This window comes from Falco peregrinus, chromosome 7 (genome assembly GCF_023634155.1).
Source record: "Falco peregrinus isolate bFalPer1 chromosome 7, bFalPer1.pri, whole genome shotgun sequence".
Taxonomy (NCBI): domain Eukaryota; kingdom Metazoa; phylum Chordata; class Aves; order Falconiformes; family Falconidae; genus Falco; species Falco peregrinus.
The window spans coordinates 28,335,612-28,358,602 of NC_073727.1; the positions used below are offsets into that span (position 1 = coordinate 28,335,612).

Here is a 22,991-nt window from a genome sequence, read left to right on the forward strand (position 1 = left end):
GAGGCGGCCGGCTGCCCGCACACCCCCACGCCCCCAAAGGAAATCCATCGGATCCGTGCTATTTCCCCCACCCCATCGCTGCTAAGCGCTCCAGATCACCGTTAATTCGCATGCATTAGTTTCGGGTTACATCTTATTCGAGGGTTTAAATTCAACGTAAATACACAGTCGGGGCTGGGGTTTGGGAAAGCGCCGATGTTTCCCCGATAATGTCGCTTCGCCCACTACTGGGGTGCATGGAAACGTAATCTCGAAATGGGTCACCGCCTCAGAACATACTTTAAAATCACAAATCAGGAATAATCAGACAGCAGAATTAAATTACAGCCGTAGGATAATCGCAAAATATTTTATTCCAAGCCAATATCGAATGGGGGAGGGGTCCGTTTCTGCTTCGGCAGCGGCTCCAGCCGCCGCTGCTTTAGCATTTGCAACATCTGGCCTACAGACCTACTAATTTCGACTCGTGATCTCGTTTGGCGAAACCCGATCTACGTGGTTCAAATACCTTCCAAATTGGGGGCGATTTAACAATCGCGACCAATTAAACCCAGGGAAGAAAAGGGGGGGAAAAAAGCACCACCAAAGAAAAAAAAAAGGCAGCAGCAAATCCCCTCCTTCCCCTCTCCCCCCGCCCCGGGCTCGCACACACTATCTGTTGCTCTCTCCCGGCGGCGGCGGGTGGGGGCGGGCGGCGGGGCCGGTTCGGACTCACACTCGCACTCGCACTCACACCCACCCGCACGCCCCTCGCACCATTGTCCCTGCCCGCCCGCCCCGCTTTATCGGGGTGTTTTGTTCGCTCCCCGGCGCGGAGCTCTCCGCGCCCGCCCGCGCCGCGCCGGAGCGGCACATTCATTATCGGCCGGGGGCTGATTTCAAACCGCTGCCATCGCGGCTCCATTGTTCGCTGGGCGGCCAGGCCCCGCCCCCCTTTGTGTGGCGCGGCGGCGATTGGCCGGCGCCGGGCGGAGGGCTGCCGTCACCGCTCGGGAAGCCCATTCATCTGTGCACTTGGGCGTTGGACTCCGCATCTTATTAGCAACCAGGGAGATTTCTCCATTTTCTCCTTGTCTACAGTACGGCTACAAATCTGGGATTTTTTATTACTTCTTTTTACTAAACTTGGGCTCCTTTTTTTTTTTTTGCTCGACTTTTTCCTCCCTTTTTTCCCCCTCCCTCCTGTGCTGCTGCTTTTTGATCTCTTCAACTTTAAATTTTTTAAAAGGAGTGCATTATAATCGGTTCTGTTCTCTCTTCTCTTTTTTTTTCCCCTCTGGTGTGTGTGTGTGTTGCTGCTGCTGCTGGTCGCCCAGTATTTATACCAACCCAACGCTCTTTGTTTCCCCTCCTTTTGGATCTGTTGAGTTTCTTTGTTGAATAAGACAGCATGGGTGCCCAGTTCTCCAAGACCGCTGCAAAGGGCGAAGCCTCCGCCGAGAAACCTGGGGAAGCAGTGGCTGCATCTCCATCCAAGGCGAATGGACAGGTAAAAAAAAAATAAAATTAAAAAAATATTAAACCTACTCCCTTTTTAAAGCCAACTTCGACGGACTGTCTTTCGCATCCTGTTTAATTCTTCTTCCTTTGATGCCCCAGTGGCACATTGAATGGAGAATACGATCAATCCTTTTATCTTTGCAACTCGAGGCAAAGGAATAATTTCTTTATTTTTTTTTAAACGGGCTTGGCTGTGAATGATTCGTTCCTTTATCTTTCCTGCGTGGGGGGCAGAAAGGGGCACATTTTTTTTCTTTTTTTTTTTTTTTTCCTTTAAATCTAAATCCCTCGTGTGTTATGGTGAAGCGTCCCAAGGGCTCGTAAACGGAAGGATCTTATACCGCTTGGCTTTTCTGCCCGCTTAACCTCCTCCCGAAGACGCTCGGTGACTAGCGCGGAACGCCTCCGGCGGTAGCAGGCTGGCTCGATAGCGGCGGGGGCCGGGGCCGCCGGGCTGGGGCTCGGGGGCTGCGGGCAGCGGGCAGCCCCCCTGGGGCGGCAGCGCGGGCAGGGGCTGTGCCCCCCGCCCGGTCCGCGGCGGCTCCGCCGGGGGATCGGCAGCCGCGGGGCACGGCTTTCTGCTGCACACACACACCCCCCCCCACGCGTGAGCCGGCTGCCGGGCTGGCCGTGCCCCCGTTGCCCCACGCAGCGGCGTTGCGGGCGGGCACCCCCCGCCGCCCTCGCAGCTGCCGCCCGGGGCAGCCAGCCGCGCTCCGGGCGCCTGAAAGATGCAAATGCCGCGGAGAGGGGGGGCGGGGGCGCCTCGCCGCACCGCCCGGGCGGAGAGGGGCAGCGACGGGCGGGGGGGCCGGGGCCGGGCGAGCTTTGTTAGCCTTCCCCGCCCCGCGCCGCCGCCGCGGCTGGACGGGGCGCGCCGGGGGCGGGTGTGCGCGGCGCCGCTGCCGCTGCGTGGAGCCGCGGCGCCCTCTGGTGGCCGCCGCCCGTCCCGCCCGCCGCGGCCAGGCCAGGCCCGGCCCGGCCCGGGCGGCGGAGGGCCCGGGGGTGTGAACCAGCGTCGGCTGAAAGCGGGCGAGGATAGGCCGCCGGGCGGGGGGGGGCAGCGGCGCCCCAGCGTTCCCCCACCCTGTCGGCGCCGCCGGTAACGCTCGTCGCTGTCTTGCAGGAAAACGGCCACGTGAAGGTGAACGGCGACGCCTCCCCCGCGGCGGCGGAGGCGGGCAAGGAGGAGGTGCAGGCCAACGGCAGCGCGCCCGCCGAGGAGACGGGCAAGGAGGAGGCGGCCTCGTCGGAGCCCGCCTCCGAGAAGGAGGCGGCCGAGGCGGAGAGCACCGAGCCGGCCTCCCCGGCGGAGGGCGAGGCCTCTCCCAAGACCGAGGAGGGCGCGACCCCCTCGTCCAGCAGCGAGACCCCGAAAAAAAAAAAGAAGCGCTTTTCCTTCAAGAAGTCCTTTAAGCTCAGCGGCTTCTCCTTCAAGAAGAACAAGAAGGAGGCCGGCGAGGGGGCCGAGGGCGAGGGCGGCGCGGCCGCCGCGGCGGAGGGCGGGAAGGAGGAGGCGGCGGCCCCCGAGGCGGCGGGCAGCGAGGAGGGCAAGGCCGCCGCCGAGGAGGCCTGCGCGGCCGCCGCCGGCAGCGCCGAGGCGGCGAAGGAGGAGGCGGGGGACTCGCAGGAGGCCAAATCGGACGAGGCCGCCCCCGAGAAGGCGGCGGGAGAAGAGGCGCCGGCGGCGGCGGAGGAGCAGCAGCCGCCGCAGCAGCAGCAGCAGGCGGAGGGGGAGGCGGCGGCGGGCGCCGGCGCCGCCACGAGCGAGGCGGGCAGCGGCGAGCAGGAGGCGGCCCCCGCGGAGGAGCCGGCGCCGGCGCGGCAGGAGCCCCCCGCCGAGAGCAGTCCGGAGGGACCCGCCGCCGAGTCGGCGGAGTAAGCGCCGCCGCCGCCCCTCGCCGACGGACTTTTCTTCCCCCCTGTTTGTTTGTTGGAGTGGTGCCAGGTACTGGTCTCGGAGAACTTGTCTACAACCAGGGATTGATTTAAAAGATGTCCCGTTTCTTTTTTTTCTCTCCCCCCGCAGCTCCCATCTCAAATCGTTGTGTGTTGCCGCCATTCCAACGGGCGGAGGGGGGCCCCCCTCCGCCCTCCTGTCCCACCCTCTATATTTTGTTTTTTTGTTGATTTTTTTTTTTTCATCAGTATTAATGTTCTCTTTTGGTTGGTTCGGGTTTTTTTTTGGTTTTGTTTTTTTGATTTTGGTTTGGTTTTGGTTTTTTTTTTTCCTCCGTACTTTGCAGCTCTCTTCATATTATAAAACTTTTCCCGATCGGTCTATGGACATGCCCATATATGAAGGAGATGGGTGGGTCAATAAGGGATATCAAATGAAGTGACAGGGGCCGCAGTGGGGAACACGGGGCGCGTAGCCCTTGCCGGGAGCGCGCCCCGCCAGAAATGATGTAAGGGGTTAGTCTTTTTTTTAAAAGAAAGTTATTACGATGTATTTTGTGAGGCAGATGTTCTATAAGGTTTACAACACTACAAGTCTTGATTAAGAAGGAAAGGAAAAAGGAAAAAAAAATAAAAATAAAAATCAATACCCAGATAAAGAGATCATAGTCTTAGGAATTCATTTAAACCATAGGAACTTTTCACTTATCTCATGTTAGCTGTATCAGTCAGTGATTAAGTAGAAATACAAGTTGTATAGGCTTTATTGTTTATTGCTGGTTTATGACCTTAATAAAGTGTAATTATGTATTACCAGCAGGGTGTTTTTAACTGTGACTATTGTATAAAAAAAACAAACAAATCTTGATATCCAGAAGCACATGAAGTTTGCAACTCTTTCCACCCTGCCCATTTTTGTAAAACTGCAGTCATCTTGGACCTTTTAAACACAAATTTTAAACTCAACCAAGCTGTGATAAGTGGAATGGTTACTGTTTATACTGTGGTATGTTTTTGATTACAGCAAACAATGCTTTCTTTTCCAGTTGTCTTTGAAAATAAAGGAAAACTCTTCAGATGCAATGGTTTTTTTGTGTAGCATCTTGTCTATCATGTTTTTGTAAATACTGGAGAAGCTTTGACCAATTTGACTTAGAGATGGAATGTAACTTTGCTTACAAAAATTGCTATTAAACTCCTGCTTAAGGTGTTCTAATTTTCTGTGAGCACACTAAAAGCGAAAAATAAATGTGAATAAAATGTATAATTTGGTTGTCTTTCTTTTATGGATACTCTGGTAGCTTAAAGGGACTAGCCGGTATTGCCTAAATTTGTATAGAGAGTCATGTGTGCTGTTAGCACTAGCTTTGAGAACTACCTTCCTAGATCCTGGATTCTGTAATACTGTGCGTCTTAAGAGAAATTGGGCAGTGCACCAGGTAATTTTATGATAGGCTTTATCTGGCTTTAAAAAGAAGACTGGAAGGCAGTCTGAGCATGTACAGTGTATGATTCTCCTGTCCAGGCTCCATCTTGCTTTAAAGACTGGAGGTATCCAGCATATTAACACCAAGAGGTATCTTGCCTCTTGAGGAAAATAAGATTTAATTTGAATTGCTTAGGGTGGGGCGCTGAAATTTTTGTGCTGAGTTGCTTAAAAATTAAGCTTTTGAACAGATGTCCCATTTAATGCCATGGTATGCTGGTCCTACTTAGGTACCTAGACGAGTAGCTTGAAAACTTTAGCCTGGAGGGAGAAAGGGGAAATTAACACTGCCATTCTCAAAGTAATTAAAAGCAATATTTTCTGTTTTTTTCCTCAAGTGCTACTCCCAAATACAGGTGAGTTACAAAACAGATTTCAAAATTTGTCTATAAAAATAATCACTTGGTGCTTGCCTTTAATTGTTAGGCTTTTTTGGCTAATTTCCAGCATATTGCTCAGGGCATATTATGCCTTAATAAAACAGTGGGTTCATGCAAGAAAAGCAGCAGAGTATTTGGAGGGTGGAAATTGATTCAAGAAAGTGTTGCTTCTAAGTTTATAGGAGAAAGTTTAGTGTTACACTTATTTGCTTCCACCTAAATTTTCAGCAGAAACTCCTTGGAAGCAATTATGATTCATTTTATGAGAAAATGGCACGTTAGCACCTTGTTCCCTAAAGAACAAAGCCTAAACTGAATGAAGTATAGTAGATTTCCTGCTGAATGCATACTTTTTGTTGGTTTTTTATTTTTTTATTTTTTTCTTTTTTTAATTCAGCTGTCTACCATTTTAACTTTGGCTTGTATGTACTCTAGTTGCCCTGGTATTTCTCTATAGCTTTAGAAATGTATTGAAACTATGCTATAATTGCTGAGGGACAAAAATAAATGGATGTAAAACAAGATCCTCCACACCAGTGTCATTCTTGGAGTACATGTGTTTGAAGTCTAGTGCATAACTGCTTTGCTAAGGGGTTTTTATAACATGGCTGTAAAAACCTGTTCTGAGACGCATGATGTCTTGGCCATAGAGTCAATGTCTCTTTTTAATAAATATATATATATTTAAATCCAAGGATTCTTAAAGAGAAGTCTGAATTTCTTCTTTCTTTTTTTATTTTTCTTTGTCAAACTGCATGTGTACATGTGAAGGTAATAATCGCTAGCAAAGTTCTTTTTCAGATTTTTCCCAGCCAGCTCTCCTCAAACTTTCCTGTGCTTTCCTCGCTCAGCTGGTGCCGTTTTCTGAAGCACATCCAGTTCCTGGGGGTGCAGAATTGCTCCTGACCCAGGCTTCTGGCCTGGGACTTTGTCGTGGCTTGGCTTGACTTAAAATCCCTTTCCAAGTCCTAACAGTAGTAGAGCGTGTCAGAAATACATCTTAAGGAGACCAGCTGTGTGGTCTGCTCTTCTGGTTCCAGCAGTCGGGTGAGATTCGATGATACCAGTTTTCCACTGTGCGCTTTTACAAGGCGAGAATCAGAAGGCGCTTGGAATGGTGGAAATAGAGGAGTCTTGAACGGCTTCCTCCTGCCGAAGAACTGTGCAAGAGCATCCCTCCTCCCTCAGTCCCGAGGGACCGAGCGGTCACTCCCGTGCAATTGCAGAATATCCTTATTTATGTACAAGAAAAATGAAGGGCGGTGGGTGTTAGTGACTGGTGAGAGGGTTGATCTTACTGAGAGCCCTTTATACCTTTTTTTTAATTGTATTGGTTGCCTCGGTGAAAATGGTAATTTTAGTAAGTATTGTAATTTCAACAAATTCCCTCACAAGTGGAATGTGTGTGACTTTAAAATGTGTGATTTCAAACTGATTTTCCTATCTTGTGGGTTGCTGTCGTTCTTTTTAAGGAGAATTACGTTAGTGCAATGAACAAGGTAACTTCTGCTGTGCTGAAACCATGTCATATTTTTAGATAAAACTTACACTGGAATCTAATTTTGCCAGACTAGGGGTTCTAGAGATTTACTTCTTTTATGTCTATTTACTTAGACCAAGGCAGCAGCCTTCCTTGATCAAGGTCCAAACTTGGTTGTACAAAAGTCCTTTCAAATTTCACGCCTATCTTTGTAATATTTAAACTGAATTTCAGACTCTCCAGATCACAATGTCAGACCTCAAGTACTCGAGTTCTCTATCTGGTCCTGGTAGTTATTGATGTGAAATTGTAGAGACTTTGCCTTCAGGCCGGGAAGCAAGGCAGGAAAAGGGAAAGGCAAGCTGGGTGAGGGCAATGGAGCCTCCTAGGCTTTGGCTTCAGCTGGACTGTGCTCACCTTCCCGCTTGTGCACGCAACCGCTGCACAGAAATCAGGTGTCCAAGTATCAACTTCTGACGTACCTAAAACCTCCTGTTGCTTGTATTTGATGCAGATGTTGCATATACGAGTGTTTTGCTCCTTTATTATGAGAGAGGATGTTGCCTGTGTTTTAAGAATGCTTTTTGTTATCTAATACTGTCCGAAACAGCTAACTCTTGAACTTCCGTTGCAGATGAGTCATGCAGATACAGGTCAAAGGTTTTAACCTGCTTTGGTTGGTTTGGTTTTCCTAAGTTGTGAGTCCTTTTATATAGCTTTTTTTAAAAAAAAAAATAAATCTAGTTTAATACATATTCTAGTCTGAAGCTGTAATACCGGTTAATGGTTTCCTGCAAAATCAGTCTCGTGAATCCAGTCTTTATACTATTGTGTAGTGAAAGAGTAGTAAAAGGTCATCATTGGTGATACTGGACTTGTTTCGGTGTTTGTTTATTAGGTTTTCATAGACTTAGGTAAAATTTGTTTTCCGTAATGGTGTAACTTAGTTGAAAGCATCCTGTTTCTATATTACGGGAAATTTTTTTCACCACGCTCAGGTCACTGAGGTAGAATAAAGCAGGTACTTTTCTTCCCAAAGAATGCAGCAAATGAAAATCGTATATTGTGTTTACAACATCTTGTAGACAGTGGGGTTAATTTGTCCTCTTTACAATTCTGGGGACCTCAGCTAATTGACAGTGAATGGAAGCTATTGCGATTGCAACCGAGTCCAGCAGGGCAGAGGCAAGCAGGCCAGGCAGCCTCCTGTGACTTGAATAAAGGAATGTAAGAGGTGGTGCAACGGTGAAGTAACAAGGTTGCTGCAAGCCTCTGTATTAGCTTGCCCTGGGGTGCGGTGGTGAGCTTTTAAGGCCTGTTGCTTGTTTGAGGATTTAGAAAGGAAAGCTGTAGCAGCATGTTTCATGATGCATTTACTGAGAGAAGCTTTGAGTGAGAGTGCTCTGAAATGGGAACATTGCCTACTCGGAAGGTCAGAGGAGGGCCAGCAGTGGGATCAAAATTATGATTACGGCTAAACAGATGAGTGACCAAAGTGTTGCCCCATGAATAAAGTACAAAGTTAGGAATATGTGCATTTGGGCTGTATTATTGAGTATGCTTTCTACACAAAAGCAAGAGTCTTGGCTTCAGAATGCCCCTGTTTTAGGATATGGATAATGTTATCTGATAGAGGTGACATAAAACTTCTGTCAATGCTTTCAGAACGTTTTGAAATCTTGAGGAGAGTTACAAGCATTATTTAAACAACTTTGTCCTCAGTCTTTGTTATAGAAAGACCTGTTTGTCCGGAACAGGACTACCAAAATACACTAGGGGAAGCAGGACATTAATACTTGCAGTTAGAAACACACAGACCAGATACATGGCGTATTAGTTCTCAAAGCTATAATGAATTTAGCTGAAGTGATGAAGCTATTAGTTATTTAAAATATATATTTTTTTTTTTTTTTTTTTGGTGCCTAGCACAATTCTGATTTCAGAACAGCAAGTATGGGGAAACGTTGCTGGTGGTGTATGCTTGTTATCACCAAGCAGGTAAACGTTCCAGGACTTAGGATTCTTAGGTTAATTCTTGTGGCCGTGTACATGATAACCTGCACTAGAAGAGTGGTGGAGAGGAATTGTTTTGAGCCAAGCAATGCTACCTTCTGAGGTCCTTTCCAGGACCACAGCTGATACTGTTGGTGATGAAGTTTTTGATAGTTGCTCTTAGCAGAGACCACAGTGACTAGGGGTTTATTTTTAGGTACAGTCCAAACTAGACTCTGCCTCCTGAAGTTCATCGCTTAGGTTTTTTGTTTTTTTTAAAAAGAGAGAAAATAAAATACCTGTGCATCTGTTGGTTAGGGTACTTGCTGAGTAGCTCTCTATTGGTATTTGCTGAGTAGCTCTGATAGCTGCAAGAAGTGACTTGCTAGCCCATACTGGAGTAGTTATCTCTCTGAAACTTGGTATGTAGACCCACCTGAATATTTCAAATTAAATTGATAACAAAAAAGCCGTGTTTACAAGGGTGACCTGCCATTCAAAGGAAACAAACCCCATTGCGGAGCTGTTGCTAATAGGCTCCTTGTTGGAAAAGAACCATTCTGGACCAGTAAGTGAAGATCTGCGTAGGCAGGGCCTTTACAAAAGGAGAGCAAGAAGAAAAAATAACCCACTGAACTTCAGAAACTAAAGGAAGAAACTGCTTTTTTTCCTAGCCCTTTGGAGCAAGGCTGTCATAGGTGTAAAGTACTTCTGTCTTTAAAAAAAATATAATTAAATCACAAGATAAAAACTGTTTTCACCAGAGTGCAAAGCCATGCCCCTTTCAGAAACCACTGGGGAAACCAGGTCCAAAGTTGATGAAGGTAACATTTTTCAGGAATGAATCATTAGGCCAGGGATAAGCCCTACATCACAGTTCAGGAGCCTGTTAAAGCAAGCTTATCCGACGCAGCACCTCTGAGGAGACCGAGCAGCAAATGTTTTCCATCTCAGTAATCAGACAAAATGGCAGAGATCATGGACTGATATTCTGAATACATGAAGGAACTTGATATTTTTCCCCTGGTCCTATTTTTGCATATCCTACATAAGTATTTGGTTTCTAAGAAATATCCAGGAAGAAAACTTAAAAAACAGTGAAGAGAGAATAATTCCAAAATTTCTCTGAATCCATTTCCCTGTATGTTTTTATACAAGTATATTTGAATTCTGGGTTCATATTTTATTCTGCTGTTTAATGTCTAACTTTACGAGTTAGTGCTCACATGAAGAAACAATGTCATATGTATACTAAATTAGATGATTAATTTTGGAAAGGACTCATTTTGGCCTCATTCTTCCATCACATGAGATCCATGAGAGGGAAGTTAAGCAATACAGAGCACTTCTAAAATTCCCTTATAAATATTGCTAGTAATAAGAGAAATACACTTGATTCTTCTTGCAGCATCTACCTGCAACCCACCTGAAATGGAGTGTGTGCAAAAAAAGGACAAGAAAGTGACTGCATTTGCATGAATTAAGAGACTGAAGACACACAGGACCACACTGGCAAAACAGACAGGAGCACTCTCACATGTTGTGACATTTCACAAATGACAAAAATGAAATGCTGCTGGAAACTTACCCTCGTTATTATAAATGCGAGAGTTTACACCTTGGAGGTTCATCAGGTCTAGCTTTTCCCCTGCCTCCACCACATGGAGTCTGTCTAATACTTGACAAGCATATACATTGAAATAATGATGCAGAAATGTATTTAAAAGCTCATGTGGATAAATCACCAGAAAAGTTCACTATTCACAATGTAAAAACTGTAATTTTTGGTGATCATTGATATCCACTGAATGCTGTATTACCTGGTGAATTTTTTGCCTTTGCATGAAAAGTTGTCATTTCAAGATCATGAAGCTTCTGATGTTATTATAAATTTGGCCAAAAGGGAGAAAGAGAGGGAAAACATCTTTCCAGGGATGTTAGAACAGGACCATCAAGATTCAAAGCCAACTGTTCTCTGCTTAAATCCCAGTGCAAATCTAATCTAATCTAATCTAAAGAGGCTTTAGGGCTTTGACTTGTTGTTGTTATTGCATACATGTTATGATATTCATTAGTTTAATAATCTGCAGATATATAGAGATAGAAACAAAATAGTACTTCTGAAGTTTCTCTCCTAAATGCTTCATCGTAGACATACCAGGTGTAACTGCAAGAAGCAATCACTGGAAACATTCTGCATGGCTCTGTCATGGAGAGATGCAGAAGATGGAAGTGCTAAGTTGTTCCTGAGGATTTTAGAAGAAATAATACACTCTTAATCTTTTGTGAAAATTATAAAATGAGGATCATGTGTAGCATAATTTAAGGAAAGGCACACAAGTTCAAATGACACTGTAAAAGGGAGCTAGCTGAACACAAGTTGTTCCCAGTAGCACTTGAGTGAAGCAACTTATACATAAGAAGTGCACCATTTGCGAGTGAAACTGGGCATTTTAAAATTTTCCATGATCTTACTGCAGGGTTCCTTCCATGTAAATCTGTTGCATTAAAGGCAATCAAGTAGCAGATGACAGTGAAGTGGCCAGCTGGGAAGGAATCCCAAAGGAGGAGCACGTCTGGGGACCGCTTCTGAACAGCAGCACAAACAAAGGTTTGTTCCTGTAAGAATTACTATTTGGAAATATTTATATTGTGATATGGGCTCAAAAGGTCTGGATTAAATATGAGCCTTGCTTGTGCCCCACACGGTGTAAACATATATGAGAGACAGTCTCTACTCTGAAAAAGCTTCCAGGCTAAATGCAGAAAGGTTAGGCTGTTTCACTTCCTACCATTGTTAAAATCACATTTCTATTTGTCTTGGTCAAGATTATGAAGGGGGAGGGAATGAATTACCAACTTCCTTTTTTTTTCCTTTTTTTTTTTTTTTTAAAGATGTGTGTTATTCCCAAGATTCTTTTCTCACATCATGCTCTTTGCCTTCATAAAAGTAAAACTGATACTGAAAGACTTGCCATCCGTGTACAAGTGGCTAGGACATTTCCATCGCCATACATAGTGATGGGCATTTTAAGTAGTAAGAAGGATTAAGTTAGAAGTGGCTCGAGTGAAAAGATCACGAAGCCCAAAAACCTTGATATGTAGGTAGGAACACGTCCTCGGTAGCTCTCTAGTGACACCTCGAGGCCACTTTTGTGTACTGAAACTAAAATACGTTTCACTCCGCACTGGCAGCAGTTCCGGTCCTGGGAGAAGTGTGGGTTTTGGGAAGGAGGGAAGGAAGGTGCCTAGTTTAGGGAGAATATTTGCATGTAGATATATGGGTTTTCTTTGGGGGCTGCTGATTCTTTATCAAAAGTCATCTTCACCTTAACACCCTGAATTTTCCAGTTATTACTCGTGATTCCTAGGAGTATTAATAAGAAGTTTGCCCAGTCCAAATTGCATTTAAAACTACAGATATCAAAAGAAAATGCATAAATTCCAGCTGACATGTAGAAAAACAAGAGAATGGAACTACTGGGAAATTGGGTCAGACCCATCTGAAATGCCATGTGTCCTCATGAACCAGCAGGCTGATGAGCTGAAATGCATGTGTATATTGTGCATTAAATAGAAGGAAAAGCATGTTTATTAGATATTTTTCATACTTATTTTCAGATGGCATTGAAAGAAAGTGGCTTCACTGGTTTGTAAAATTGACTGTATTCACTATTATTTCTAGCACATCACACCAAATTTATCAGGGGCACTTACCCACAAATTACAAGTTTAAAAACTTCTCCAACTTTTCCTCTAACATAGACAGGAATGGTAGTGCAGGGGTTGTCTGATGACATTTTCACCATCATGTCGTATAAATCAGCTAAAGTGGTAAAAATGTTTGTGGTTTGGCTATATTTATAGTCTCTGTATTGCTAGCAGCATGGGAGAGCTATGGGAGGGAATTTCCCTAAAACTGTTATAGCCAGCGTAACCACTGAGACATCTAGCACTTGTTGCTACCAAGAGTGTTAAACCTGGAAAACTCTATCCACAACATGCCAAGAGGGGGAAAGAATAAGTTAAAAGAATAATTTTAAAAAGTTGTAGTCAAAGGATTTCACACAGCATTATGAAATTAGCCAAACAATTTCTGAGCCATTAGCGAGAGCTTTTGACAAGAGAAAGGAATGGGATTATCTGGAGAACTGGAGAAAGACAAATGCAATACCTATTTTAGATATGGTTTCACAAAAGAACTGGGAAAAAAGAGGAGTGAGAAGCGATTAGGGAGTAAAAAAAAAAAAAAAAAAAAGAAGAGACTGGACGAAGGACAAAGAGACATGGGCCTTATGTGGAACCACAACACTATGAAGCAAGGACTAGGGAAATTACAGACAAAGCAGCCAACTAAAATAACTGAAAATACACTACAGCAGATGCTTTTATAGGGGAATAAAATAGTAAGAAATGGTCAAGATCAGATTTGCATGAACAAAACATGTCAAGTCAGTATAATTTTCTCTTCTGACATTATATCCAGCCTAGTAGTTCAGTGGGAGTCAGAGGCTGTGATGGATCTTGACTTCACTAATATTTTAAATGCTGTCCTGTGCAACATTTTTATAAGCACCACCAGGGAAAAAAGAACTAGGAAAAATAGGTGCTGAGCAAAGTCAACTGAAAAAAATAACCTCAGTGTATAACAGTAGGTGGTTTGCTGCCATACTGGGAGGACTCGAAGTGCACATAAAAGGGAACTCAAAACACTATTGCACTTCACATGGTAATAAACTGGAGACATGATCCAGAATTCAAGCAGTAGTTTAGCAAAGGACTGTGCTTCAGGAAAGAGAAGAAATCCAATTCAGAAACAGCAAATGGGGACTACCCGGGCAATGGGAAAGGAGGCTGGGATGGTGGTGGCTCACAGACAGTACCAGTCAAACATTAGTCCTCTTCCAAGTGCAGCAGCTAGGGCTCAACAGGGTCATTTTGAACATCTTTTAAGAAAGATGCACTTCAAGAGCAATCTTCGGCAATATGGAAATTGCACAGGAAGGCAACATGCATGCTTTACAAAGAAAAGTCGGGATTTTGTACTCCAGGTAAGGAGAGGTTTGGAGGGCTAGGAGTTTTGTTTGATTTTTCAACACATGAAAGGTTATAATAAAGAGAAATCAGTTGGTCTCGGTGTCAGCTGGAGGCAGGACCAAAATAATTAGTATAGTTTGTAAGAAAGAGGATATTGCTTAAGTTTTAGGAAAGGATTTCTAACTGCAAGCATAATTCAATGGTTTAACAGATTACACAACAGGAAAGTTGTGGAAAACCTTCTTTCCTGTGGAGGTTTGAGGTTAGAACAGATAATCTGAAAGGGACAGTGTGTCTTTATCCTACCTTAATGCCAGTGGTGGTCAAAACTATAGCTCAAGATCCCTTCCCTACCTATATGTCTTTGCTTTAGAATTGTAATTCAGTATCATCATTTCCAAAAGGTCTTGAGAGACAGGGAAAGCTTTGTCTTGTGTTTCAGTAAAAGATAAGCCGCTGTACAGGAAAGGGAGGGTACAATAACAGTGGTCCAGAATTTACCTCATGAAATACATATGTATAAACATCCAACTAAATAAAAATACACATGCACTGACAGAGCCACATATTATTCTCAATGCAGTTATCAGTAAGGTCTCTAAGCAGAAACAGATTCTTGAAATAAATAAATTGTTTTTAACATTTATTTGATAAAATAATAACATAATATGCCATTACAAGTTAACTATTCAGTCTAAGAGGTGTACTCTATTAAGTGTTATACACTCACAGCAAAAATTAGATCCCCACTAAAATCTATAGCCTGTATGGAAAAAGAGTTGCAAGCAAAACAGCACTGAACTATTGCCATTCTGCTTTCATGAGAAGGAACTGTTTTTCCAGTAGGAGTGTCCCAGTCCTTCAGCATTTGTCATTAAACCACCTGAATTAAATGTCTGTGGTGACCAAAGGTACAAGGACTGTCTGGTAAATATAGCAATTTACAAATCTACAAATATATATATATATAAAATAATCTACGATAGACCCACGGCAAATGTGTTATATATCTAAATAGTGTTGTAGAGCACAACTGTACATGCCAAGCATGTCTGTAACATGCTGGCCAATAGCAGAGATTAATTGGAAAATAACATTTTTAGGCAAAGAGAGAGTTACTCATCATTCTCCACTGAGTTCTCCCTTTTGGACTGATCTTCAGCTACTAAAAACAGACCCACATTTTCATAGTCTATAACCCATGCTGCATATTTACTGTGTGTAAATACATATATTCACATATACATACCTACACACATGGATTCTACAAGCAACAGCAGTGATGACCTTGCTTACCTCGCTGTACTCACCACATTTGAACGCCTTGTGGGTTTCAGGAAACATTGTTAGGTGCTCCATCACAATTTCATTTACTACATACTATGTCTACCCAGGACACACTGCTCCATTTGATGTTTTTGCCTAGTGTGTGCATTTTAATGCTCTGCTATGAGTGTAACTGGTCTTATTTCAAGGGAAATTCAGCCACCTGCTCCTGTGTGTGTCATTTAATTCGTCACCCAAGTGCCAACAGGTAGTGCAGTGGATTTCTGCCACTCCGCAAGCAGTAATCAAATGCAAACAAAGTGCAAAGTAGGGAGTAGAAAGCCAAGGTTGAGGAACTGTCAAAAATAAAGTTACACTTGAAAGCTTAACTTGGCTTCTTTTAAGAAACACAGTTTTCATGGAAACTGTAATAATGTCCTCCTGAACATGAAGGATTTTTTGTAATGTGCCTACCTCAGCCAGCACATGGGTTTCAGTAATAGGCCTGCAACCGTCTGAGATGTGGTTATTTATGCAGTAGATCAGCAAATAAAACAGTAATGCAGTGTTTCTCAAAACAGAACAGAATGAAGTCGATGCCGCTTACTTCCCTATAATTCAGGTAGCAAAATAGGAATGACAAAGGACTGTTGCACGCTCAAAGCACTGAACTAGAGTCCCAGGGAAACGTGCTCTGCCACTGTCTCTGCCACTGGTTTGTCATACAGCCTTGGGCAAATGATTAATCCAATGTTTGAGAAGTAATTTGTGGTGGTTTTTTTGCAGATTGCCTGAATATTTAACAGTCTAGCCTAACAAAATGGGAACAGTCTGTCCTTTGGTATTTAAGGTTTTTCTACATGAGAATGAGGAATGAAGATGTTCAGAAATTTTGTTTTTAATTGCTCTGCACTGTAGTTCTCCCTGTATAAGGAGGAATAACATAACTCCTTGACTTCACACATGGATTTGATGTCTAGGCTCCCTTTATTATGTCTGGAGAAAGTCAGCTACCTGGGAAAGACATTTCCAATGCCCTGCTCCCAGCTGCCCTGTTTAGCCAGTGGGAAACACAGCAAAGAGGGGAAAGGAAGGATGTGGGGGACTTTCTACAGATGTTTTTATGCACTTATTTTTACAATAGCCGAGAGTTAGAGTGCTCTTGGGAACTGCTGGCAAGCTTACATGCCTGGCTGAAGAGATTTAAATACCCATCTCACAGAAATATCCACCCCCTGCAATGTATTCTTTCTTGCAGGAGTGGAGTGGGAAAGGGAGATCTTAATGTCTCTTTCACTGAGGCCATCCCATCAGGCTCCAAATTATTGGATACTTAGTGGACCAGAGGACAAGCTACCTTAAGTCTTACTTTTCCCTGGATTTAAGTACTTGAATTTAAAGGCTTATTCTTTTTCTAAACACAGCCTTTTGTCAAAGCAGGTTGTAAGCTTTATAAGAATATAAAGTAGGAGTGAAGTCCTAGCACTGTTGTAGCAACTTCAGCCTTTGTGATTTTCTAGTTTTTAAGTGAGCATTTGCCAACTTTTCTATTTAGCATAGTTTTTATATGTTATTTCTCTGTTTCAGATAAAAAGGGCAAGAAACAGTCTAGCTGTACACATGCAAAATTATGTCATAAAAAATGTCATTGCAATGACTTAAAGTAAGGTCACCAGGTCTGGCGCTTAAACTGGTATGAACTGGGAAAGAAAGCTGACTACACTCTAAACCTTTTCATCCCTCATATACTGAAGCAGTGGCATCCACTCTGACTTTTTCAAGTCAATTGGCCTTAACAGCTGGGGTTCTTGACAAATGTATCCATAACTGAGATGTCATTAAAGATATTCTTAGTAAATGAATCCCTGGCAAACTCATTTTAAACAAGGGTTTAAAACTAAATTAAGAAAAAGGGAGAAAGAAAAAAATGAAAGAGGTCTACATAGTATGCAGAAAAATGACAAGTTGATTTAAAACTACTTAACCAATTTTCTTCAACGCGAGAGTGTTTTCTTGAAGAGGCTATATTGTAAGCCAACATAAAGATTTCTGGCTTGCCTTTTTTGACTTAAACAGATGCAGAAGATTTCGATAACAACATATGGAAGATATTTTTTTTTCACATTCATTTAGCTGAAAAAAATTTGTGCAAACTTCTCTGACACAATCCAAGAGCAAAACCAAATATGGAAATCCTCAGTCCCAGAAGAATGTAAGAAATTAATGAGAGGTGCTAAGCTGAAGCTCAAATGAAAGTTGGCACTAAACTCTACCTAAACAGTCATTAGGATGTTTTTTTTTAATAGAGCTGCAGCTGTCTTGGGTACTTTGTTAAGAAAGAAAAAAAAAAAAAAGAAAAAAAAAGGACCCACAAAATCCTCCCTGGTCACTCATGAATCTTTTAAAGGTCAGCCTCGCCAAGCTCATTACTAGAGTTTGAGATGTTCCACCAGGCCTTTAAAGCAATACCACTTTTACTCTCCCTCGCTCACTCTCTCTCTCTCCCCCCATATGTCTTGCAGGAGAGAAGTATTGGCGCAGTGAGCCAATGAGCATCAGCCCCGATTTTGAAAACCATACATTTTTAAGTATGGCTGTGAATGTTTTGGTGAGCAGTGGAAATGGTAATTGTAGATGGTAACTGTCAGAAGAGAAACTAGTAAAGGCACACACACACACCGCGCCCCCTTTAGGTCATGGCCTTATGTAATACTACAGTATCTTTGTCATTTGTACACAATAAAGGTTTTATTTGTATATTTGCTCTGTATACTGTGTTGCTGGGTTGCCAGTTTTACCAACTGAGTTATACAATCCACAGTGAAAGCACAGTTAGGCCCATGTGAAGCAAATTTTTGCAGTGTAACTCTCTTTCTCCTCTCTATGGGGAGTGTGAGATGGGGATGCTTTCATCAGCCAAAATGCTCTGAGGCGGGGACAAACCGGGAAGCAAGCACCCGGGGTCTTGCACCCCAAGCAGGCCAGTGCCACTCATGTGGCATAAGTGTAAGGACAACGCTGTAGGCAGTGCCCATGTTAACTGTTCCCCCAGCCCATGGGGACACTCATGAGCAGACAGGCATGGATGTGGTGGCACCCACACTGATACCAACATGTCCTGCAGGAGTAGCGTTGGTGGTTGGAAGAGGTGATGCTCCAGCTGCCCTGGCCAGGTCTTCTCCTGGCCACCACCCCAGCCAGGAATTGCAGCATGAGCTTTCCCCAGCTGCAGACCAGACCCTGCAGCCCTGGGTGGTGGCTGCACTTGGACTCTGCTCAGAAAAACCTCCTCGGAGACGCTGAGTGCTGCCAGCAGTGTAACGCAGCGTGGCTCCTTGCAGTTGGGGAGCAAAGTTAGCTGGGTTTTGGCCATCTCTTTCACAGGAGCCCAGCAGGAGACTAAGGGTTCCCTCTGCAGAAACATAATGCTCTGTGGCTTGCTTGTAATTTGATCTATAGCTGTCAAGAGTGAATGCTGCCTGTACTTAGCAAGATGCATAAAATAGCATGTATAAGGACGCCCCTTGTTAAGGAACACCCATTGTTTAATTGTATTAAAGAGTGGAATGAATCATGATATTTATACAGCGAGCATTGCCCTAAATCCCTAGCATAAAAATATTTTGTGTGCAGGCCTCAACTGCTAATTGATTTTCTCTTGCTGTGCTTTATTCAGCTTTTGCTATGATGGCCTGAAATAAACAGCAAGACTTCAGTTTTGCCCCTTGTCAAAAACGGAATTCTGCACGCTTGCTTCATGGAAACCATCTAACTGACTTCAGTGCCAGTATGGAGCCCCTGCATGCAACAGGAGCTAGAGCTAATTCTCATTTACAGCACTGTGGTGTGGTAAATGCTGATTTAAATACGACTAATGATATAATTAATGGCCAGACTGGTTGCTTTTCATTATCTTGTTCAGCTAATCAAACACATTTCAAAGCTCCAAAGGAGTCAGTCAACCTTCAGAAAGTTGATTTATCAGTAACAGGCAGCCAAAGCTGTTCTGTAGCCCTTTCAAAGAAATAATCCTTTCAAAAACTAAGTAAGTATATGAACTACTTCCTGAAATAAATGTCTGTGCAATGAAAAACATGAGTCATAAAATGGTTTCTACTGATTTTTCTCCTTTACACCTTCAGGTTTTCTATGTTGTCAGCAATTTTAAATCTGAAAAAATCGTCACATTATAAATGATCAAGAAAACTTCATTAAAGTGTCTAATTCTTACAAACTGACCATACAAATTACCTAGTATGGAAGTGAAACAGCTACAATGGAAATGTCATGTCATACTATTGTACTAACTAGGAAGCATCATCAGAATCTGATTTTCCTTCCCTTTTAACTGAAATACTCATTTCTTCTCCAAAATTTACATTTTGCTGTTTAAAACCTCAGTGAAGCACCTTTTGCAGCTAGTTGTATGTATTCAAACCAGAAGACAAATGCATCTGTAAGAACACCTTTACCCTAATACGGTATGTCAGCCCTTTACCTGGGAAAAGCTGGCTCTGTCTCCCTGAGATGTTTCCATTTTCCTTTTCAAGAAGCACTTCTGACATGTTTTAAGTAGGGAAACTATTACATTTAAAATTTCAAAATCACAGGTCATTTTTTGAAGTGTAGATCATTAAGCTTAATTGTCCCTTACAGGAACCGGGCAAATCAAGCTCTTAAGACTTTTTAAAAAAGATCCAGCTGCTAAGCTTGAGGAAGATACAACTAGTCACATATTATTATTTTTTTATCGAACATGAGTAAAATATACTGTGTTGTATTTTAGACAACTGTATTAAGTATAAGCCTCTCTGACCGTTTTTGCAAAAAGGGATGGTGTCATTTTCTTAGTATTACAAAGTAATTTTGGCAATGTAGATCTGAGTTATTAAAAGACTTTTCTGGATCATAAGACCTGTAGTAATTTTCCTTCTCAGGAACAGTATTTTATTTTATAAGGGGTTTAGAACCAATGTGTGCAGCACAACAAAACGCATCTGTGTGAGGTTTTTGAAGATGCTGTGAGTGAGAGAAGAGCTGTGGTCAGCAAACTATCAGGTCAGCAATCCCACAAGCCTAATGCTGGTCACCCCCTCATGGTGGGGTCTGCCCGGCTGCTCTGTGGATCGCTATGCCAGCAAGGGTGTCACATCTCGGTGAAGGACCTTGTCTCACAAATTCATAGGGCACCTTAGGCTGCCACGAGCAAGACTCTGCTGCACAGAATCTGGGTCATCTCAGGCAAAACACCTGTCTCACAGCTCATTACAGCAGCATTTAGGAAGGCTCTTCCCCTTTGCATGTGCTATACGCTATCAGGCCTATGCACAACCCCATGACCTACTTTCCAGCCTAGAATCCACAATTATTTCATAAGGCTAGAAAGAAAGATGGCTCCAAAATCTTCCTGATGGCCACAGAGAGGGAGAGGAAAAACTTTTGCAACGCTAAGTGCCTGACCCCTCTTGGTGTTACACTAGACTGGTGGAACACCCTTTGCTGCACTAGAGAATGGGGCAGAGCTCTCGGACCACGTTGCCACCCATCCTCCTGGGCATTCAGGGTTAGCACTGCTCCTGGGATCACACTGCCCTCCAGATGTGAAGTGATCGACCTGGGGCTGGCAATTTTGGAAAGTAAGAGGCCTCTGCACGGCCCAGTGCCAAAGTGAGCTCCAGCCCTGCAGAACAGATCACTCTTTCTGACCCAGAAGGGCTGCATGGTATGCTCAGATGCCTCCCTGATCACCACAGGCCATCCTCACACTGCAATTAGTCATCTGCTTATGTCCCACACCAGTGTGTTTCAAAAAGAGACACTGGCTAAACTAAACCCACTTGCCCTCTGCTTGCCTTTTTATTTAAAATCTCTAGCAAGGAGGGGAGTAGAAGAGAAAGACTCATGCTGCAAAAGGGACATGTCATCTTCCCATCCCACCATTCAAAAAGACAGGTTCTCAAGCATCATTTAGCAGAATAGATGGAACATGTAGCTGTACTCTGAGTCAGCCTTCACATCCCGTTGGAAGTTTCTCTAATGCCCTTTCTCCCCTGTAAGTGATCAGCCTTCTGCCTTTGGCCCCTGGGCATGGGCAGCAGAGGCTGGGTGGGAAAAAGGGGTGAACAAGAGGGGATTACATGGGATGATCTGCCCCTAGCCCTGCAGGAAGAACAGCTCGCTGCCCCACATTCCTACCACATCTCAATGCCTCTTGAAAGAACACCCTTCACCCATGAGTTGTTTGACTTCAGATCCAAGTTCCACTTACCCAGCTTTTATCCCTCCTTTGACCCCTCCTAGGTCTGTGCTTAGAAGCAGCTCCTCTCCAGCCAGTCTATAAGCCCACCCCAGCATTTACAGCAGTCACCACCTTCCAGAGACAGGGCATGAAAGAGTGGTGTCTTCATCCTGCATAGGATAAAGGGGAGGGATAGACCTAAGGGCCTTCCCAAACAGCAGTTAGTCCCAAGGAGGCACACTGTGAAGCACAAAAATACTCTATTGTTGTCAAGTGCAAACAAACTTTATTGGTCTCACACAGAGAGGCTGCTGGCAAGGAGTAAGCTCTGAAAGCCAGTCCATGCTTGATAGCCTTCCAGGGACTCTCTGCCCCATTGGGACACTAAAAGAAGAGAAAATATGTACACATAAGCCAGGCTTTCTAACTAGGCTCAGCCTACATTGCAATGTTCACAACCAAAAAATATGCTCACCTTTGTTTATTGGGGCCATTTGGATACTCTCAGAATCTGTTCAGATTAGATGTATGTAAAGATCCTTCTCAGGCCGTGGCATGAGTTGAGTTGTTCCAAGAAAAACAAATGGGCTATGTTCTGGCCTGGTCCATAAAAATACCTGAAAGACAGAAAGGCCCCCATCCTTCTAAAGACCACATATCCTTAGAAACAGAATAAACAAAAGCAAGTGCCAATAGCCCTTCCCACCATGCAGTTCTGAAGCACAAACCCAGACAACAGGCTATCTGTCCATGCACTTGTTAGAAAGCATCTTAGTATAGGCTATGGAAGCATGGACAGGACACTCTGCCCCTAGAGATGAAAGCAGCCAAAACCAAGAAGAGAACTTTACATCCCACAGTGGTCCTATGACACCCTTCTTCTGACCTCTATACCCAGGAGTTCCTTTGCTCCCTAGAGCTACTGGTTCACCTGCCACTGGGAAGGGCGCACACTGCCAGCATTCAGGAAGCTGCAGCCTCTCCCACCATCACCTGCAGGGCTATGGGCAGTCCCACCACAGCAGCCACCTGCCAGCTGCAGAGGGGACACGCTGGGAGGCTCTGAGTCCTCCTTGTAGCATAGCTATAGTGCTTTACCCTCAAAATAGGCCTGTTACCACCCTCCTCCTTGCTCCCTGTGGCCACGAGAGACCAAGGTCACACTCTTCCCACTTAGCCTGTCCTTCCAAGTGGCCTGGAGAAAGCAGTTGTAGACCCATGTAACACCTACAAGAGCTTGTACTTTCTGGAGGCAATATGTGAAGTGCTCTGTGGGAAAGAGAGTGAACCAGGCAAGGTCTGTGCAGCTCCTACCCTTGTTTATTCAGCAGAAGTGGGATTAGCTAGAAAGGACAGTGTGGAAATATGTTTTTGAGGGACAGTGTAAAGACAGCTTGCCCGTCTCTTCATATCGTGTGCCCTAGAAAAGAAAAAGAAGCAAATCCTTTCTTTGGCTGCTGCAATTATACAGCTCAGAGCAGTCAAACTGTCTACCTTCCTATAGCAGATGTGACAGCTCTCAGTGCCAGAAAGTTGCATTCCTCTGCTTTGAAGACCAGACTTACAATCTATGAGCAGCAAAATCTAAAGGGAGCTATAAAGGTTTTCTCAAATAATAATAAAAAGGAAACAACAGCTCCAGCCTCAATTATACATGGAGGCTTTAGATCTGTTTTTAGTATTTTCACATGATAAAAGGCATCAGCTGAACCA

At 43.9% G+C, this 22,991-nt stretch overlaps 1 protein-coding gene across 1 annotated transcript; it reads left to right on the forward strand.

Annotated features, from left to right (window-relative positions):
- Positions 1-725: 725 nt before the first annotated feature.
- On the forward strand, positions 726-4,666 carry MARCKS (myristoylated alanine rich protein kinase C substrate). The gene is made up of 3 exons (XM_055810927.1): positions 726-1,079; positions 1,317-1,489; positions 2,627-4,666. The coding sequence occupies exons 2-3, from the start codon at positions 1,391-1,393 to the stop codon at positions 3,380-3,382; spliced, it is 855 nt and encodes a 284-aa protein (XP_055666902.1). The 5' UTR covers positions 726-1,079; positions 1,317-1,390; the 3' UTR covers positions 3,383-4,666.
- The last annotated feature ends 18,325 nt before the right edge of the window (positions 4,667-22,991 follow it).

Coding starts and splice junctions, on each gene's coding strand:
- MARCKS (XM_055810927.1), top strand. CDS start 1,391: ATGGGTGCCCAGTTCTCCAAGACCGCTGCAAAGGGCGAAGCCTCCGCC. Junction 1,490..2,626: donor CATCCAAGGCGAATGGACAG/GTAAAAAAAAAA, acceptor GCTGTCTTGCAG/GAAAACGGCCACGTGAAGGT.